Below are 22,860 nucleotides of genomic sequence, written 5' to 3'. Positions count from 1 at the left end.
TTAATGTGATTTTCAATTCTTGACACCTAGTCAATTTGGTAAAAGTAAGTAAATAATTGTTGATTTATCCATATGTATATCGATTGGCGGTGCCATACGTCATAGAATGTTCATGGTTCACAGAACGAAGTGCACGGAGCGCACCGCACCCTTCTCTACCATCGTTAGTTTATATCGGTGACAGAAATTCGACCAATCGCAGAAGGCCCGTATATCCCCCCCATATGATGTGTATCTGGCACCGAGAAAAGAACGACACAGCAGGGAGACCACAAACTGTTCGACGTCGAGCTGCCATTATTGTAAAAAGATAAAGTTAAGTTCTGAAAAGTACATTAATAAGAATTTTGTGTCAGTGCCCAGTAGTGAATAAATAGATCAAAGATATGTGTTATTGATTATTAATGTGATATTTCTTATGAAAGTTGTGTGATTGTGCGGGAAGACAGGCAGGCGACGGGTGGCCGGGCGAATCGGACTGGCACCAATTTGTAGCTAACGTTTTTGTGTTCAGCAGGTAAATAATCTATTCTACTAATTGTATATATTGCAACTGCTTTGTATTTTAATTTTTGTACCGTTTCCACGAATGAAACAAAAGTTATTTCAAAATCTTCGTACGTTTTCGTACAACATGGCGGACGTTTATCCTTGCTGCTGTCAAAAAATTTTTTTTCGCTCCTGTTCGGCCTGTGTGCGGGTACAGGGTGGATCGTGAAAGTGTTAAAATATTGTTGACCGGTTAAAGAAAATATGACAGTTGTCGGGTTGCATAATTGATTGTACACATGTAAGGCAGTAGTGTTGACATTTGATTAATATTCCCGTGATCGCGAGGCAAGTGCGAAATGGTTGTTCAATGATCGTCATATCCGATAGTTTTGTTTTGTGCAAATTCAGTGGTCAGGTGTTCGTGGGCCGGGTCATTGATAATTTGCAATCATCACATATGACATGTTACCGATGTAACGGCGGTGTAAGCAGTCTCGTGGTACGGATCAGGGCTGGGGTGTGCCTCTCGATAGTAGCATATTTGCCGGCATCAGCGTGTTCTGCATAGGCGTCGCCCGACTAAAACCAAACTAGGCAGTTCGAATGTTTTTCCTTATTTAAATCTCAAGATCGATTTCAATCAACATTATTTCGATAGCTCGTCAAATCAAAGTAGGCGAGGTCTTGTTTGTTCACTTAAAGGATTTTCCATCCGCAGGTTATGTTTGCAACATATTAAATGCTTGATATTTATATATAGGGGAGACTGGGTACGGTTGTGCCACTTTTTTTAATCAGCCAAAATTTTGTTAATTTACCTGTAATTTAAACATTTGTCTATGTGGAAATACTGAAATACTGTCCTTAAATACGATGGATTAGTTAAAAAATCAAATTATACAAGAAAAGGGCGAGTGTCACAACCGTCCACGCGTTCAGGGACGGTTGTGACAGGCATATAAATAGGTTATCAACAATAGCTATAAACACCAAAATGGTTTATAACGACTTTTACAGTCGTTAATAACAATAATATGTAAAACAATATACCATAAACATTTAAACAAACCTTATGAATAAAATATAACAATATGCAACAAAACATAATTTTTTAAATAAAGTTATCAAGAATTTTTTGTGAAATCTTTTTCTCTTTTTCTTTTTCTTTCTCTTTCGTATTCTGTCTTAGTTTACTTAAATTTTTTTTATTTGTTTAATCTTCATCCGAAAAGGACAAGAAATAACAATCGTGCCACAAAATTTGTCACAACAATCCCAACACATACTTTTGAAAACAAATCATTGTGCCTGAGCTAAAATTATCTAGACAAAAAAATAATTGCTGGTAAATAATTTCAACTGGACCCTTTCTCTAAATTCGCTGTTATGACGACTGTCACTACCGTACCCTTGGCACAACCGTACCTAGTTTCTCCTACCTTATAATTTGCTCACTTCTTGTATATTTTTCATCACACTATATATTTCTTTCGGTAATCAATATTGACAGCATTTTAGTGACAAATAGTAATACAAAAAACAAAGTCTGGTAAAAAATTGTTTATGGTATCTAATTACTGGTCCAATTGACACCCTTGGACACCATCTGCAACAAGCTTCCTCAATCCAGTTACAGCTATAATTAATCACAAGCCATTCGTGCATATGTATACTGACACAGATTATAATTGTTGAGAAATTTTAAATTGAATATTATTCATATATTCCAACACTACTAAATTAATTAGTGTTTTCAATCTCAAGTTCAAGCACCTAACAATAATCTAACATATAAATAATCGTACAATATACGCATAGTTTAGTTGTTGCTATTTTAATGACCTCAAAAGCACAACACTTTAAAATAATACATTTTTATTAAATTAAACAGTAATTACAATAAAACATTAGTGTAGGTTGAAAATTATAATTTGTGTGTTTTTACATATTAACATTTAATATTGCTAATATGCATGATGGTTTCATTTGCGCAATACTATTATGTATTTTGCATTTTAAGGGGATGTTCTAGTGTAGGGCATGAATTTTTATATCATCGTAAAGAGGCAATAAATTTCTATACTAACATCTTTTTTATAATTTCTTTATCAACGTTCCAAGAGTACAGGAAAAATTAAAACCAAAATTTTTAATATTTTTAAAAAATTGCAGTGGGTGAAGTGGATGGTCTCTAAAAGTTGACAATGCATATTTACATGCAACCTTCCTAGTAATCCGAATTTTAAAAAAATGTTAATCTAGAATGATGTCACAACGGTATATACTAGGATTAAGTTAAAAAATACATTTTTGACAAAATGATCAATGTTTGAAAAAAAAAATTACCACTTTTTTGAGTTTCTAGATTTTTTTTAAATAGTAAAAATCATAATTTGGTGATGAGGCTAGTATATGCCTGAAAGATGTCTATAAAGAAAAATCTTCGAAAATTTCAAGTAAATTGGTCCAATAGAACTAGAGAAATCGTAGGCAATTGTATTGAAAAAAAAAAAAAAGTTTTGAGAAAAACGCGTTTAATGTTTTGCAAAAGGAAGGAAACAAACAAAAATAGCTGTATCTTTGAAAATGTGTATTTTTTTAACTCCTCTCGAACACCTATTCCTAAATAGGTAAATACAAAAAATGTGAAAAAAAGAAGAAAAATTTGAATTTTTTGAATTTCTACTTTAGAATACCCCTTTAATGTATTTAATTGTATTTAACTTGTCAGAGCTTAGTCAGAAAACTTAAGTCGATTCGTTTTTTATGATTTAAATTGGATCATTTTTCTAAAGAGTTTCCATTACGTATTCGAACACACTCTCTATTCCAAGCCGCTTATTTTTAACTATGTTCATATATACACGATCTTCCAATGTTTGGATTAGAGAATATTTTAGCCATGCCCGAGACCGATATAAATTAAATCTCAGTTTGACCAAAACTTAATAGGTCGATGATGCCAGTAATTTCCCTGTCGTCGTTAAAGGCAATTAGCTGTAATTGGATGGGAGGTCATAGGGCTTGTAAACTGGTGTTTTATTTTCATGACAGTTATCTTTTAATAGTTTTTTATGTAATACTACACCAAAATGTATATTTTATTATCTTTTACTAGGAAGCAAACGAATATACATTAAGATCAAGTCTTCAACGTTCAAATTTGAAACATAGTTTCGTGTAAAATTGTTTGAATTTATTCGCCAAATCCAATAAGATTTTGGAGCATCCAATCCAAATCCAATAAGATGATCATATTTCATTCATAATCTCAGGAGCATTGAAATTTCATTTTTATAAAGATACATTGTTCATTTAAAGGTATAATTTTATGCATATATATTTTGTTTGTAATATACAGGTGACCTCAGTACAACACGGTAGTTACGTTCCAGAAAACTAACGTGTTATGCGAATCCGTGTTATAAGGGACAAAGAACTAATACAAAAAGAGGGGTTACGTTCCAAGAATTCAAAAAACATGCTACATATCATGATTTTATAATAAATATTGTTACATTTATTCATTTTTTTTAAGAAGTAATATACATTACTTGAATTATATGAATTTTTTCGTCATAATTAACAAGTAAGTGCTATCCAACATAATCTTTTTTTGCAAGATATCCTCATCCTTTGAGCAGTTTTCTTTCTACACATACATCCAGTCCGTGCATTATTTTTTGCCAAAAAATTATATTTGCGATTGCAAAATATACTTGCTTTTAGCAAATGATATTTATATATTTAACACATGCAAAGTAATCTTATTAAACTTTTATACTTATTTTATTTAAAGAATTGTTTAAGAATTAAAATATATTATGCGGATGATCCTAGAATTTTTTTCGATAGAACGTACGCGCTCTAATAATATATATCAAATTACAGTAAATCCGCTTAGTATGACATTCAAGGGACGGCGAAAAATCGTCATATTAAGCGGTCGTCATACTAAGCGTACTGAAAAAAAAAAACAATTTTTGGCGAATATGTTATTAATTCATTCAGTAATTTAATACAAAAATTAAGGTAAAAAATGACACATACTAACAAATTGACAAATTTAATTAAAAATATGACATAACAATGCATTTTTAATGTAAAAAATCTGTAATTTTTGTTTGAGTTTTAATTACTGGGTACAAATAGTAAAAAAATAGAACTTTACTAATTCAGTAAATTATAGCAGATGTTATCGCTTTCCAAATTTTGAACACCAAGAATGAGCCTACTTATTTTTTGCACGAGGTCGTCCATGCCGGAAGTTGCCAAAGTTTCCATAGCGCGAATCTCGTGCAACATAGAGACCTGTGGTATGTGGGTAGGTATGTAGCGACCTGACACACAAGGGTAGTTCACAGTGGTGCCATACCATAACAATGTGCAATGAAAAACATGAACTCTATGTTATCGGAGGTGTAAAATCATGTCGGTCATTATACTTGGACCAAATTTTTTTCAAAAATGGGTCATTATAAGCGAAATGTCAATGTAAGCGAGGTCAACATATCCGACTAGACAGCTGTTTTTTTTAAGAAATTTATATGGAAACCAAACTGCCTTTAAAATTACGTCATAATAAGCGGTTGTCAATATCCGATCCGCGTCATACTAATCGGATTCTACTTAGTTATCTTTTGCACTAGTTTCATCACACATTTATTGAGCTATTGTTTGGCGATTGTACTCATTTTAGATTAAATAGTTTGCTTTTTCATATGTTTTTACTAAATTTCTTATTTTATTAAAACTTTCCTCAATTCTTAAACCGTGTTATGCGAACCCGAAAGTACCGTGTTATGAGGGGATGGTCTCAATTCTTAAACCGTGTTAGAGCGAATCCGTGTTATAAAAGTACCGTGTTATGCGCGGTTTACCTGTATTTTGTTGGTAAAATCATAATTTTTCAATTCAAATGTCTACAATCAAGCTTATAATCTTTACTTGGTGGGAATCTGATTAGATCCCAATGTTTATTATCTCTTTGGTTAAACTTGATATTTCATATATGCTTGAATTGCTGATACACCTGATACAAATTCATTTACTATTTTAGGTATGATGTATGTACATTTATTAATATATAAATGCTTATAGTTTTTTTATATAATTTGTAATTGCTCCGCTTGAAAATAGTTTCTGTAAGATTAAAATATGATTTTAAACACCAATACATTTTGGGGAATTCATGCAATATATATCATCAGTATTAGAACAAAGATTTAATAATATCTATCATGTAGAGATTAAAACAAAAAAAGAGGTCAACCACTGGGTTGCCTTTTAGTAGCATTATGTTTTGGAATCAACATGTTCTGAATCGTGCCAAAAAAAGAAAAATAGGTTTGATCTTGATCTCTCTCGTTATTTCGCATAATTTTATATCTTGTCATTATTTGTGCTATATTTGTTTTAACACTGTCATAAAATTGTTTGTGAATTAAATATCAATTATAAAATACAATAACAATGCTATGTTGAAATTAATATTGTAGTAATAATTAATTATTGCATAAATTCTAATGGCAGATTCATTGGTAAGAATGGTTCTGCAGATTATTGCATTCGTTTGTTGTTTATTAATTAAAAAAATCCAATAAAACTATGTTGAATTTGATAAGAATTACTGCATATCATTTTGCATTAATAAAAAGTCTTTTTAATTTCATTATATACATCTACAGGTGACCCCCGCATAACACGGTAGTTACGTTCCAAAAAAGTAGCGTGTTATGTGAATCCGTGTTATACCGGACAAAGAACTAGTACTAAGAGGTTACGTTCCAATACTTCAGAAACATGCTACAAATCATTATTTTATAATAAATATTGATATATTTATCATTTTTTTAAGGAGAAATATACATTATATGAATTATGATTTTTTTGCAAGGTATCCACACATCCTCAGTGCAGTTTTTTGTACCTCCAGATTCGTGCAGTATTTTTTTTGCAAAAACAATATATTTGCGATTACTTGCTTAGATATTTATATATTTACCACATGCAAAGTTATCTTTATTAAAATTTTATGCTCATTTTATTTAAAGGATAATATTTTAAGACTAATTGTTTAGATACGTTTAGAATTTTTTTCTATAGAACGAATAATAAGTATCAATTAGTTTTTTTTGCACATTTATTGAGCTGCGGTTGTACTGCGATTTAACTAGTTTTAGATTAAATAAAGTTTGATTTTCATAGGTTTTACTATATTTTTTTCATTTTATTAGGGCTTTGCTCAATTCTCAAACCTTGTGAGAGCGATCAATTCGGTGTTAGAGCGAATCCGTGTTATAGACGTACCGTATTATGCGGGGGTTACCTGTATATTCATCGTGTGATCTTTATATCACTTATATTAATCGCAATCGCAATTTTTTAGTCAGCTATATCTTGAAATTGTTCTTTTTATTATTTAAATAAAATACCCATTTCATTTTTCCATTCAGTTCATCCTGCTTGCCTTAGAATCCAATAAGAATGCAATTCGCACGTGCGTCAGCAATATTAATATTAATGAATGTGTGTGATTGATAATAATAATAATCTTATCATAAAACTTGATATTCACTAGACATTGTAAATATTTGAAAATAACTTAAGCACCTAACAGAAAATTTGTTTATTTAGCACTAATAAATTTGAGACATTTGAGGTCATATAGGGCTTACTATTATAAAGGTTCTGAATAACCAGAATTGTTTATAAATTGTATCAATGTGACATAAACTCTTGGAATAATCTTACTAGAATGAAGCATATTTTGAAATTATTGTTTGGTAAAGTGTAATAATTAAGTTTTTTTCTCTCTTTTATTAATAGTAATTAGAACATAATAAGTGATAATTAATGATAAAATAAATTTTCTATGAATTATAAGACTTTGAGTTAAAATAAAGGAGATAGATTAACCCGCTACTTGTTGATATGGTTTACATTTGACATGTAATGGGATTACACTAAGAAGATTAAATTATATCGAGTATTAAGAAAAAATACTGAAACGCTTAAAATATTGATTTCGCACACTAGAAATAGATTTTACATATTATTATGATGTTAAACTACAATAAATAGCAGTATGTACTTTACCATTGATATTGTTCATACATTATTATTACAAAATTTAGTAAATTTTTCTTAAGTTGGTATTTCAAACGTCGAATAGAAAAAGAACATTATTTCAGCTCTAGCTAAAATTATTTAATGAATAATTATTGGCGAAAATCAGTATTAGATAAAAATTCTAATGAAAATCTCATTAGAAACAGGATAGTTCGCTACTGGGTTGCACTCCAGTAAATTTGGATTAAGAAGTCACATCACAACAGCTCATAGTAATAATAATAATCTTAAATATAACAAATATAATTAATATTTGTTCGTATAATTTCACTGTATAATTCCTTTGAACATGTACAGTTTGACAATATATGAAATTTTATTTTATTCTTATATTTTGTAAAATAACAGTGAGTTTTTACTGGTGTAATCATTCCAATGATATGCTAACGAATTTTTATACTTTATACTGTTCTTATATAACAAATTTCTTTTACTTACTTTTTACTTTATTACTTTTTACTTATTTCTTACTAAGGTATTTTACTCACAATCAGGTATTTTACTCAGCACATAGATGTCCTTTATTTTCTTAGCAAAATTTTGTATAACTGTCAATTTAATATGTGTTATTATATAGTAAAATGTCATTAAAAATACAAGGTTTTTATGATTCAACATTATTCACTATGATCTGTTTACAAGACTTCATATTTAAGAATTTAGAATGGTAAAAATATACGGTTTTGATCATATTCTTTTATTCAGATGAGTAGACATAGTACACAATAATTTTTAAAATATTTTTGAGGAAGTATGTTCAAATTTTGTATCTGTGCGAAAATATTAACGATAAATCTATATGTTCAATTTCAAACTTTTATTTCATAATTCAATTACATTCATTTAATTTCAAAAGCGCCATACACTTTGCAACTAAAATTAATAATTGACAATTTCACTCAATGACAATAATTTTGACAAAATGAATTTCTTAAATTGAGGACTTCCTTATTTTAAATTTGTTAGTTCCTTTTCTGTGTTATCGCTTTTTACTATTTTCGTATTATATAATTATTTTTACAAAAACATTCTAATTGCACACAATTATTTACCTTGTTTTATATTTTACCTATTACTTTGTCTTCGTGTTGAAAATTTTCATCCAAATTAGACCTAATATTTCATGTGAATATAAAATTTTTAATGACTTATGTTTTTATTTTCACTCGAAATCGGAATCAGCAAAAAAAATATGGAGTGTGTCTTTAATTACATTACACTATCTTTTTAAGCTTTTTAATTAATTAAATCAAATGTTAATTTGCACATTTTGAATTATGAGAGGAACGAAGAATAATATGTAATTCAAAAGAAACTTGTCATGAGTGTCAATGCCCTCTAATTATTGAAAAATTGGATCTTCCCGTTCTATAAACAAATATCACACGAATGTTATTAATTACAAATCGCGAAACAATTGATGTTTTCACGAAACTACTAATACATATACATTTGTTGATTCGTCTTTCCAATAGCGTGACAAGTAGCATTGTTTCTAAGATATGCAAACATTATTAGAGGCTCTATAAATGCAAAGAAACAACTTATTTTCGATATTATTTTTTTTTATAAAACAATATTGATTTAAAACTATATATAATAATGTATTTGGTCTACCGGAAAGTTCTGTCCGTTTGTGGAATAAAACAACATAGAATTCTTTTTCTTTCGCCTTTAACTTTATTGTATAATATAATTGCCATTATTATTAATGGTCCTTTTGCCAGCGTGAGGGTAATTTGTATATACCATTTTTGAAAAATGTTTCATTTTTAGATTCGAAAAATTGAAGAAGTGCTTGACGTTTCCATTTTGGATTTTTTGCCCGCCAAAAGTTTTGTGAAGTCGAAACCATGTGATAATCAGAGGTGTGGTATGTAAGTTATCATCCGGTTCGAAAAAGGCTCGAGTTTGTTCCGAGCAAGCAGAAACAACTCGATCATCCTAAATTTTCTGACCTATTAATGTAGCACGCATCTTGAATAACCAGTACATATTTTTTAAATATGGTCTGAAATGGTTTCTTGAGCTAAATTAACTCTTTCTGCGGTCTCCAATGTTATCACAAAAGGATCATGCTCCACATTACCTTCAAAACATCATCGTCGATCGAAAAGGCTCGCATGACTAACAGCAGAAAGGTTGATATCACCTGTTTCAAATTTTTGTACCATCTTTTGCCTATCAGCAACTGTATCTTAAGGAGTTAGGGGTACTCAGAGGCACGAAAAAATGAGAATTTTTAGTAATTTTTTTTTGTTATTAAACAGTATTTTTTTTTACAAAAATAATAATGCGGTAATAATATTATTATACAATGTTGTGACTTGAAGTAATTAACATTTCAGAAAAAAAAAATATTTTCAAAGTTATAGCTGTTTTTGTTCATCCAGTTTAAAAAAAAAAACGGTCCTGGCGGTGACAGTCATAACTCTTTGGAGATTCATGTAAAATCAATCAAATAAAAAAAAATGTTTTTTAAATAGATAATCCTAGGCCTGGTCGAAGCTTTTCTTTTTTTTGCAAAAATTAAAAAAATCTAGGTTTTTCGGAAGAAATCAACAGTTAATTGATCTTAAAAAATTTAAATTTTTGAAAAAATAAAAATCCTTTGATCAGGCCCGAGTTTATTATGTATTCTAAAAGCTGTATAAATTTCATTGAAATCTACTAAGCGGTTTTTGAGTTACAGTTGTCACCAGTTCAAAAAACATAGTTTTGAGAAAAACTTGTTTAAAGTTTAAAGTTTCACATTGGATTTACACACAGAAATACGAATTATCGAATTACTTAAACCGAGTCATCTATTTCTTGGCCGTATAATAGTTCATCAGTCATTGTGGAAGTTTCCAAAATTTCCATTTGCTGTTGCCTACGAAGCATTCTGGCCTGCCGAGTGTTCTCGTTGATCTGCCACTTTCACACGTGCAGCATCCAATTTTTCAGCACACCGATGGGAATTATACCCACAATTAAGGTCCTAGGGTATCCATAATCAATAATAATGATCATGCATATGCATTCAGCAATTTATACGATAGTAGAACTAGTATGCACGGTTTTTAGGCATATTTTTCACACTAGTTGGTGTAAGCTCTTAATTTTTTTACGATTATAGATTAAAGTAAATTATCATTGCTGAGATTGTCGTAAATCGGTTTAATAGTTTTGAAAACATCTGAAGTAAGGGAGAATAATCTTGAGTATAAGTATCGAGCATTCCACTTGCTTCAGCGCGCTGGTAAGAGTCCAATAACTCAAAAAGTAATCATCGGATCAACTTGAAATTTTCAGAGAATATTTTCAAGATATTACACTTAACGAAAATGCAAAAAAAAAAACAAAAATTGATTTTTCAAAAATTCCAAGTATTCCTAACCCCTTAAGCAAACATTTTCAATGAATTTCTACGTGCTTCAATAGCATTTTAACTTCCCTTTAGTAATTTCCCGTTATAGTAATGGGCTGAAAATCGAAAATGAAGAAATTTTTGCATTTCTCGACGTTTTGAAGGTTTCTGAACATTTTGGCATACCTCAGAAAAATGGATGTGTGTGTGTGTTTGTATGTCCGCATTTTTTTGTCCACGTTTTCGGGCGCACGGATCAACCGATTTGAATGGTTTTAAAAACATTCGATTCCTATTGATAAGGAGATGTGCTGATTAGTTTTTGGCAAAGGCAGCTCTAGCCCTTACGGAGATACGGGCAAAGAGTGCAGAAAATACAAATAGGGTTTTTGAGAGAAAGGAGTATCGGATTTGAATGATCTAAAAAAAACATTCAATTTGTAATGATTTGGAGAAGAGGTGATTAGTTTTTGGCAAAGACAGGTCCGCCATTTCGAATATACAAAGCTAAATGTGCAAAAACATGGCAGTTTTTGAGTGAACTAAGCGTCCGATTTGAATGATTGAATTGAATGAAAAAACTTTCTGCTTGTATTGACAAAACAATTGCTTTTGGGAATAAAAAATTATTAATCTTTTTTTATTTTCCATAAAATATTTTTGTAATTTTGGATTGAAAATTCAAAAAATTACTCGGGCTAAGCACCACTCTAAGTCTAAGCGCCACTCCGGTACAAATGTTTACGCAAGTGCGTTTAGACTGTTTATGTACTGGAGCACTTTTCCAATTTTATGAAAAAAAAAACTATTGAAAAATTTCAAAATGCCGCCAAGCTAAGCACAGTAATGCACATAATTATTTGCAAATGCGTTTAGATTGTGACTATACGGGAGCACATTTTCAATTTTGTGTAAAAGAATTAGGCAACTATTTTTGTTTTTGAAATTGAATTCAAAATGAAATGACGATTGTTAATGTTCTGGAGATGAATTGATTTATAATTTACAATTGATTTGCTCAGATATAACAAGATAGCAATACTACTGAAAGTTACTGTATTTGTAATAATATATTTAAAAACGTTTAAAATTTCTCGAATATTTCATTACGGTACGGGAAGTTCCAGCAATTCAACTTGAGGCATGATGCCATACACCACTAGTTTCCTTGTTAAAATTTGTATAAAATACAGTGGCGTAAATGAACTTTATCAATCGTCATGGAAATACAGTCATTTCACACTTCAGACTATTGTGAATCAACTTCATTATGGTTTATTTCGTACGTCAATATGTATATATTAAACGATAAAAATGTAAGGCAAACATGCAATAAATAAACGTGGCAAAATGATGCCAAAGATTCAGATAGCTCCTTCCGGTAGACCTAGTATTATTTTAGCTTTTGATGAACAATGAAAAATATAAATTTGGTCGATAACGTAACAAGTGAAGGAGAGGGAAAAAATTCACCAGATAATGATTGTGGAAAAAAAGGAAACTGGGCCGAACATATTTTGATAATATTGAGGACTTGCGTCAAAAGAGAAAAAAAACAGAAAAGTATAATAAAAAGTAAACAATAAACAAGAACTGTCACACGATCGACCTGTCTTCGGACAGTGCACCACCAATAATTTTGAGCAAAAGTAATGTATCATAAAATGCAGCCTATGTTTTATTTTAGTAATTTTGCGTCAGTACGGAATCCTTAGCGCATGGGCTCATTTTGCTGTCATATCACATATGTAGTTATTGAGCTGCGCTCGCAAAGTGATAGTGTACACACACATATATTATATATATATATATATATATATATATATATATATCGATACACATCATGCTACTTTGTAAAACACAACACGATATATAAATATTATGAATTCTGTACATTTCTTCATAGTAAACAAAATTTGTTTCTAATATTTTACATTGTCGAAACTATAATATGATTACTCATAAATGCAACATGACTAATTAGATTTAGTAATCACTGTTAATTAACTATATAGGCATTCCAACTTCGTAATTATTATACATGAAATATTTGTGTTCCATTTCTTGTTTACATTTTAGCCATATGAGTGTTATTCTTTTCGGTCGGTGTCTTCCATTTTTAGCTCATTATTCTTATACATGAATACAAGTTGAGTAATACAGTTAGTATTATTTTAAATTTAAACACTAAAATATTTGATATTGAGTTGTGTAAGGACAAGTATATTATTAGCTATATTTAGACACTCCAATCATTAATATTCTAATCCAATTGCCTAGACGTGATATTATATCGTGATAATAGGACGTGATGGTGCTCATGTTACTTTAGTGAACTAGGCCGTCAAGTGACGTACCATATCATAACAATATTTATTTGCATAAACACACAAACAATTGTTAGAATAATATCTGCACTTAAACATCCATAATTTTTATTGCATTAAAACTGAATAATCTTTAAAACAACGATGTTGTGATAACCTCAATTCGTGTAAGAAGTGCGAACACATTTTGACTGATGTGCCATCAGTTTTGTAGTGCACATTGTATGTGGCACAGCATAAATCGTGGCTTCCAACCCAAGTTTTACATGGACATCAAGTTTACTTGGGATTTTAATGAACCTCGCCATGGTGATAGAGTTGATAGTGAAAACGAGCCCTTTAAATATTATAGGCTTATAAGAAGTGGTTTAATTACAAAATTAATTAAAGTTTAGAAAACTAAGGGTGCGCGCTATACGTACGTGCATAGCGTGATCAGTTCATACAGTGGGATAGCCCCCAGGTTTAAGGCGGGTTAAATATTATCTATATGTATGTATATATGTATAAAGCATGTATATATATATATATATATATATATATATATATATATATGAGATGAATAAATTATATGTACATGTATGCATGCATATGTGTATATTTCAATCATTTACCTTCGCTTCATAAATTTGCTTTCCGACGCCCAGCCGAAACGGGGTTGATAGTATTTACGTCAACTGTGCCAAAAACATTTAGAAAAAAAATATCTTTCGTTGTTTGGAAATTGAGATTTCAAGTGCAACTTAGAGCTTTGGTGAAATTATGACTATTTTTCGATTATTGTGGTTAGCTTTTATTAACTATGTTCATTTAAACTTTGCAACCGTAACCGTGAATAATATTTCTCTGACTAAAGTGAAAAATATACCACAATTGTCCCAAGTTTTCAAGAATTAAAACTTTTTATTCAGCTATGAATTTATTTTTTTTAAATCAGGCGACCTTTTTAAAAAAAATGTTTTAAAGTGTGATGGCGAGTTTCATCAAAAGTTGTAATCAAAATGGTAATCTCTTTGAAAATCCTATTATTGAAAATTTTCGAGTATAAAATGAAAACTTAAAAATGACACGATTTTTGCTAGTAAATACATTTTACTCACAATCAGTTCAAAAGTTTTACACGCGCAGATAAGGGAACATTTGAACTGTTAAAATGTACTAGCAAAAATCATGTCACCTTTAGGTTTTAATTTTTTCACACAAAAATTTTCAATAATGAAATTAAGTTCTATACTATTTTACAATCAACACACTTTAGTTAATTTTTTTTTTAAATCTCAAAGTCGACCGATTTTAAAAAAAATAAATTGATAGTTCAAAAAAATTCTTAATTTTAATAAATTAATGAACAAAATTAATAAAAATTAACTATTATAACCGAAAAATTGTCATGATTTCATCAAAGCACTAGGTTGCACTTAACAGCTCTAAACATTTTTTTCATACTTTTACTTTCGTGAATATTGTATTTATTTTTTAAGTGCGACTGAAAATAGTTTTAGGCGGGAGGGTGCATTAATCATGTGCACCTTAAAGAGGGGTCACAAAGAATCATAATATAACGTGGTGGAGGGGAGGGTCTAGTAAGATATCACGTAGATTATTTTTTTTACTTCAGTTTAAAAGAAATAAAAACAAAAATTTTACGTTTGTCTCGATACTAAAAATACAGTAATGTTTGTAAAGGATGCGGGATAATTTTAAATATCACCACGTATCACCAAAGGGAGGGGGGTCCAAAAATCCTTAGAAATCGCTCACGTGATTAATGAACGCCCCCTTATATATATTATTTGATTTAACTATTATTGTGTAATAACTGTTCGTTTGAACGTTATGCTTCTTAATTAATAAGCGATTTTGATTACTCTTATTCAAGTTGTTTGAACAAAAACTGTTCACTTTTTAATAAAAAGTGGAACAGACTTGAATAAAAAGATTTTATATAAATCTGTTACAATAGTTCTTTTCTTCAATTTGAGAAATCAATTCTCAAGCTTTTCCTAGTCAACCAACACTAATATTGCTCAAAGTTAGAAGTTTCGAGAGATGATATATCAAGGGTGAGTAACAAGCGGCTCTTTAAATATTTTCCTGCGGTCATCCAAGCATTTCTAATATAGAATTTTACTTGTCAATTTTTTTCCATCAAGAAATTAATTATAATGTATTCCTGTCCTGTTGTAATAATTCATAAAGTATTTACTTTTTTAAATTATATTATAATGTGTATTATTTAATATCAAGCTCTGTAAATTATTTTGTGCGGCTTTCTCATACTACATGTAAATGTTTGCCATTGATATTATATATAATCAAATTATTGAATCTCGTAGCACAAGAATATACATAATTGAACACAAAAAATAGACTATATATTGGGTGCAGTGAGATGTTGTAGTGATGACCTTATAAATAGATACCTATGTGTTATAATTATATTATTTATTCATTCGAAAATTATTTACATTCTATACAAAAATAAAATATCGGTTTGAATAAATTTTTGGTTATTTACTTTATGTGAGTGTATTTGTGAGCCATAAGAATTATCAAATAAAATTGTTCTTAACTTTTGTTGCATTCTCAATAATTTTACTTAAATGAAATTTAATTATTATTTACTGTTAATGTCCGCGTATTTTTTATCATTATATTTGGTAATTCCGTACTATCCATTACATGGCATTTCATTCGTTTTTTAAATACCACACTTAAATTTAGAGACAAAAATTCATCTAAATCTATTTCTTTATGAAATAAAATATTCTTGACTATGATATACAGAAATATGGCAATTTTGATACAAAAAAAATTGTACGAGATTTTTAAGACCATGTTTTTTTAGTATTATCTTGCGCAAATGCTTAAACATATAGAATTGAACCCATTAAAATCGAAATTCTAAAATTTAGTAGTATTACAAAAATTCTGCAAACGATTATAATCTTGAGGTGATTAGATTTTTAGGAGCTGCTACAACTTCTAATAATAAAAAAATTCTGTGAATTTTACTACATTTCAAAATCTAATTATAAGGAATTAAACACGCTTTGCTTGGTCTGCAAATTAATGTTTCTACTTTTTTAATTATAATTAATTTATATTTTAATTCGTGAAACAACTTTGGTTTAACTGCAGTGATTTAATTAGTAATCATATCTAATAATTCACTTATATTTACATTTATAATTACGACTAGTATAAATGCAGTTTTGACCCAGTTGTAACGTGTATTGAAACTGTTCTCGGAATTGAGCTTTCAACATATCCCTACCCGGGCATGCGCCTTGATTCTCGCCCGGCCCACCCCTATAAACATATTTTTTACTTTGTGGCAAGCAGCGACAGTGAAATTTTCATGGCCACAAATGAATTATTACTGCTGAAGTTCGTTTATCTAGTGTCTATACTATGATAATTTTGAAAAAAATAGTTTTTCAGTCTTTGTTTTATTTGTGAATTATACAGCTGATTTTGGTAAATAAATCATGAGTTTAACTTAATTTCCATAAGCTAATATAACGTGCTTGATGAATATGCATGGCATAAGGTTTATATACAATCAAGGTAAAGAAAATTTATCTGAATTTAAAGAATATACTAGAGTAGAATATAAATTTTATTTACAACATATTCTTCAAACATAATATTATCTTAACCTAATTTTCTAACTCCTATCAAACATATCCTATGGTTTTGTGTAAAAGAAATTATAACAAATTATGCGCATATTGACTGTGACAATATTATAAACTTTGGTGACTCGTGCTCACAGTTATCATACTACAATGTTTCCGGCGCCAGTTTTGATGAAATCGTTGACTTCATTACTGAAAATATTTCTGCTTCAAAACATAAGTATATTTGTGCACACTGCCTGTGCATTTGACGTAGAATATAATTGATAGCTGTAAAGTGTATGGTAATTCTTAAAAAAAAACACGAAGTATAAAAAATATGAATGAAAGATGATATACCATTTTGTGATTGGATTAATTTTATTAGAGAAAACTACTTACACAAAAAAATCTTTTTTATTGTACTACAATCACAATCTTTTCAAGTGTAGACGTGATAATTTTTATATTAAAAACAAAATGTTTCAAATTCCATTCGAAAGATATTAATATAAAACCGTGCTAATTACTTTTTTGTTAAAGATCGTCCGGGTCGTTTCTTTATAATCGTGCTCATCACCGTCAGTCTTATATGAAAAACGACCGAGAAATTTCTCCGTAATTAAAAATTTAAGGTATAATATTTTATCCACGTTTTCTTGGAATATTCTAGTTTCAATATACTTGAAATAGATGTAGGTTGGGAATTTTTAGCAAAACTTTCTTCGTAATGATGAATGAATGATTAAAGAATATCTCAATATTAATAATTCAAAAATGTTTCAAATTTTCGATGATCATTACACATTGGGAAGATAATATAACTTGCTTTGAGAAAAATATCACGTCTGGTTTTTGTTACATTTCCAAAAATTTAATGGAGGATGACGCCAGGTTGAGATTTTCTTAATTAACTCATATTCAAATATAGTTCGATAGTTCCAAGCTATTGGAATTTTAATACCCCAATGATGATGAATTACTTTACATCATTTGAGCTGGGATGAACCTTCCAACGCATAATCATTATTAGAAAACAATTACTATTGTACTTTTAAAAAGATACTGTAAAGTATAGTTCTATTAAATGTATTTAACTTCTGTCTTCACATTAGATACAATGTAATACAAACCGTTTTTTTAACTGTTGTTTTGATTTACTTTTTTCCACAACTATTTTGCATTCGATCTAGAGCAGAATCTCAATTATTATGGAGTGTCTTGAATTGAATGTAGAGGTGTGTGGTACAAATTCTTGCGAAAATTGGATGCTGAAGATGGAAAATCTTATTCTTGCCATATTATTTAACATTATGAAAATCTGCAATTATTTACAAATTATTTAATTGTAAAAACATTGCGGCTATAAGTTTATTTAGATGGTAAAAGGTACATAGTTAAGGTTCAGACATCCACCAATCCAATTATTAAATAAAGAAAATAATGTTCGGTAATTTCTATAGTTTATTTAACATACATTTGCCCTAACTTGACTTGATCAGTGCAATCATAAAAATACGTTAGGCATGTGAAAGGATTGTGCAAATATTGATGAAACAATATCTGCATCGCTTGAAGAGCTTATCACCAAAGTATTTTGAGAAGTTGTTTGTAGAACACATGTGTATATAAATCTATATAATTCATTTTTAATTAATTTTTAAATAGTTTATTTATAAATCTGGCTAAAAATATTTTCAATTAATAATTTCTATTTTGTTTTAGGTAACGATGAACGAGCTGGATAGTTTGAGGCAGGAAGCAGAGACACTAAAAAATGCCATTCGAGTAAGGAATACAACATTCAATAAATGGTTGATTTTTGTAGTTTGTCCACACATGATGCGCAGATTAAACATGCCATATCTTTATTATTTCAATACACGATCACTTTTAATTTATGCACTAAATCATTATTATCATATTGCATGCAGGAGTGAAAAATTGGTACCTGACAAATTGGAAAATAGCTATTAAGGACGCATGTAATACTATTATAAAAAATAATTAATAACATTCATTATATATTAATAGAATTTTTGTTCATTTTTATTTTAAGTATATTATCAACACTTACTTGTTTAATTCATTAAATTACAACATTTATAATTGTATAGGATGCGCGGAAAGCCGCGTGTGATACAAGTTTGGTGCAGGCGACGGGCAATCTTGAACCAATTGGCCGAATCCAGATGCGTACGCGTAGAACGTTAAGGGGGCACTTGGCAAAAATATATGCTATGCACTGGGGTAGTGATTCTAGGTAAGTTATTCAATAACCAATCCACTTATTTATATATTTACATGCTTCCACTTATACATATTTATATGTTTACAGGAACTTGGTATCAGCATCTCAAGATGGTAAACTTATCGTGTGGGACTCTCACACTACAAATAAGGTGAGTAATAGTTGCATTGTACAATGCATAACATAGAACTATCATTTAATCATAGTTTATAATAATTTACATTAATAGGTTCATGCAATTCCATTACGTTCATCGTGGGTTATGACTTGTGCTTATGCCCCATCAGGTAGTTATGTTGCTTGTGGAGGGTTGGACAACATTTGTTCAATTTATAGGTAAAATTACTATATTTAATAATTTTTGTAACATTCATGGTCAACGTTTTTTTTATTTTTAATCAACATATATCTTGAAAAATTGAAATGCAGCTAAATCGTTATCTTAATTGGTAAATGATCACAAAAAAGTTATGACAAATTATCTTATTCAATACTCAAAAAAAATCTTACAAGTATTCTTTATTGAACTACTTTGATAATAATTTCTTTCTAATTAAATAAAAATAAACACTGTCAGTTTTGCACTTTCATTCCTAAAATTTTATTCCATGTCTAATTTTACACCTGCATTCTTAAAACTATTATTTATTTAAACTTTTATAACGTTCATGAAATATTTCAGTTTGAAGACTAGAGAAGGTAATGTAAAAGTTTCAAGGGAGTTGCCCGGCCATACCGGATATTTGTCCTGCTGTCGCTTCTTAGACGACAATCAAATTGTGACAAGTTCGGGTGATATGTCTTGGTAAGAAAATTAATATATCTGTATTTCTAAATTTAAAAATGTTTTTATATTATCGGTTATCATTTTGTACACCTTTACTAGAAATTTCTAATGTTTTTGGTACTAATAAATAAATACATACGTATAGATGCATAATAGCTTGTTATACTGGGAAAATTAAACATTTTTAGAAACCCTCTAACATTGTTTAACTTGAATTAGAATTATTTTAAAGTATTAATTATTAATGTTTTTATTAATTTTTTTTGTTAATGAATATTAAATTAGAATTTAATCACAAATTAATTGGTTTTAGGCTTAATATGTTAATAATTTGGTTGTTTTTTTTATTTTGATTATGAAAATAGTATGCTAATTTTTTTTCTAATTATTACATGATTTTAAATTATTCTATGTTTATTATTGAACTATTTTATTTACTATAATTTAAATTTGAACAAAATATATAGAACTCTAAATAAGAACGTCAACATTTATAGACTAAACTTTAGTTTCTTTAGTTATAAATACTAGTTTAGGAATCATAAATTCATAAAAATCAGTAGTATTTATTTTTTTGTTTAGTTTTTCATTGTTTATAGCATCTCTGAATCAATTTTTAATAAATCAATATTTCAAATCATTTGCCTATTAGATGTTATAAATCTACTATAGTATTGCGATTATATTTTAGGATAATTTTTTTTTTGTTGTATTATAATTGGAATAAATAATTGATCATTTTTAGTGGTCTCTGGGACATAGAAACTGGTCAACAGTGCACTTCATTTTTGGGTCACACTGGTGATGTGATGGCTCTATCTCTAAGTCCTCATTGTAGAGCATTTGTCTCAGGGGCGTGTGATGCATCTGCTAAACTTTGGGACATACGTGAAGGTCAATGTAAGCAAACATTCCCAGGACATGAAAGTGATATAAATGCTGTTACTGTAAGTATAATAACCACAAGATTTAATTTATAATAGCATATATATTATATTATATATAATATTTTTCCAGTTCTTTCCAAATGGTTATGCTTTTGCAACTGGATCTGATGATGCCACGTGCCGCCTCTTTGATATTCGTTCTGATCAAGAATTGGCGATGTATAGCCATGATAATATAATTTGCGGTATCACAAGTGTAGCATTCTCAAAAAGTGGTCGTTTGTTACTTGCTGGTTATGATGATTTCAATTGCAACGTATGGGATACGATGAAGGCAGAACGAGCAGGTATGATAAGAATTGTTTCTTTGCATTTGTGCCACCAAATATTACACAATGTACTAAATATTTTTCTATATTTTAGGTATATTGGCTGGTCATGACAACCGAGTTTCTTGTCTGGGAGTAACAGAAAACGGTATGGCTGTTGCGACAGGATCATGGGACTCATTCCTCCGTGTGTGGAACTAGCCTAATCTAGACACTCTATCTGAAGATAAACTCTCAGCCTTACCTCTACATAATGCTGCTCATTTTAAACAGTCATGGTTCAGTAAATGCGCCACAGATCTACACAAACATATTAGAATTATCCTAAACCATCTCATACATTTTGCAATATTATGTTTACACTAATATATACAGTGTTGTGCATTAGTTATATAGCAATATAATTCTAATTAATGCACTGCACCTGGAATGTTTGCCCAGTATTCGTTTGGGTGAATAATTCAGATTAATTTGGATTATACATTGGAAAAGGTGATATTATAATTACCAGCAAGTACCACATTGACCAAATCCTCTTATGTTCAGAAATTTGGTTACTGCAAAGCCGTTTTTTAAATAGTATCATCAGGTTTATAATTAGGAAGCCAAATAAAATGTAGATTCTAACTAAATGACTAGATAACCAAATTGAAGTATTGATCGTGTTACGGTCAATCAGATAATGTTCTTTTAAATTAATGCATACGAATGTATTCAGAATTTGATAATTAGATGGAATGATTTGTAGTATATCAGTGATTTTGAAATGTTAGTCAGCCATTATTGGTATTTTATTTATCATAAGAACTTTGTTCTATCGTAAATTGATTTTAATCAATAACGTTATAAACATATTTCAAATTTTGTCAAATCTACTATATACAATACTTTATACAAAAGCATTTACTTTATTTTAAGATTTAGACAAATGTGATGTATTAATGAACTGAATAAAGTCATTGCAATTGAAATCGATCTAGGAGATACAACGTAATTAGTAACAATATTTCAAGTTTACTTCCCGATTGTGGATAAAACAACTTGATTTGTCAGTAAATAATATTTATACAAATATGCTAAATATCCAAATGATTTATACTTAAAGTAAGATTTATGCTGACAGATCGTCCACACCTTGATTCTAATGCATTTCATGTTGCACAAATTCATTTGTATATTTGTCAAGTTTAGTTTAATGTATAAATTTTATTATTTATGTGAGTTTTCATTAATATTTCATAACAGTTGAATCTGTGGTTTAAAAATAAATTGACGAATAAAACTTTTTAAACATTATTAAAATCTATATACATATAATAAATTGTAGAAATAGCTTACTGTAAAAACCTTATTTTAACATAGGTTCATTGAGTTTACTCAAATTAATGAGATATTGGGTTTTAGATTGGGCTTCTATTGTGCGATGACTATGCCATAATGTGATGGCAATTATTTATTCCCCATTTTAAAAGTCAATAACGTTTATTTGTAGCTGTGTTTGAAGTGTGGGGAGAAAGAAGTAGGATTATTCCTTAATCTGGATGATCGTGTCCAGTAGGGCTCTGGGAATAAACCTACTGAATAAACAATCTGGTCTTGAAGCCTAGCCTAATTCTCATATTCATATTCTCATGTGAAATCGCTTATGGGCACAATGCATACATAATATTTCATCACATATAAGGTT

The 22,860-nt window shown here is 29.4% G+C and overlaps 1 protein-coding gene across 1 annotated transcript; it reads left to right on the top strand.

The window, feature by feature from the left end:
- Positions 1-173: 173 nt before the first annotated feature.
- Positions 174-22,323, top strand: LOC113377099 (guanine nucleotide-binding protein subunit beta-1). The gene is made up of 9 exons (XM_026617294.1): positions 174-517; positions 18,645-18,707; positions 19,037-19,182; positions 19,258-19,321; positions 19,400-19,506; positions 19,853-19,975; positions 20,703-20,904; positions 20,975-21,191; positions 21,268-22,323. Exons 2-9 carry the CDS (start codon positions 18,651-18,653, stop codon positions 21,372-21,374), a joined length of 1,023 nt encoding a protein of 340 aa, XP_026473079.1. The 5' UTR covers positions 174-517; positions 18,645-18,650; the 3' UTR covers positions 21,375-22,323.
- The last annotated feature ends 537 nt before the right edge of the window (positions 22,324-22,860 follow it).

This window comes from Ctenocephalides felis, unplaced genomic scaffold (genome assembly GCF_003426905.1).
Source record: "Ctenocephalides felis isolate EL2017-DRISC unplaced genomic scaffold, ASM342690v1 CF-g0.4_SCAFFOLD_01886, whole genome shotgun sequence".
Lineage (NCBI taxonomy): Eukaryota > Metazoa > Arthropoda > Insecta > Siphonaptera > Pulicidae > Ctenocephalides > Ctenocephalides felis.
This window is presented reverse-complemented; position numbering and strand designations above follow the sequence as displayed.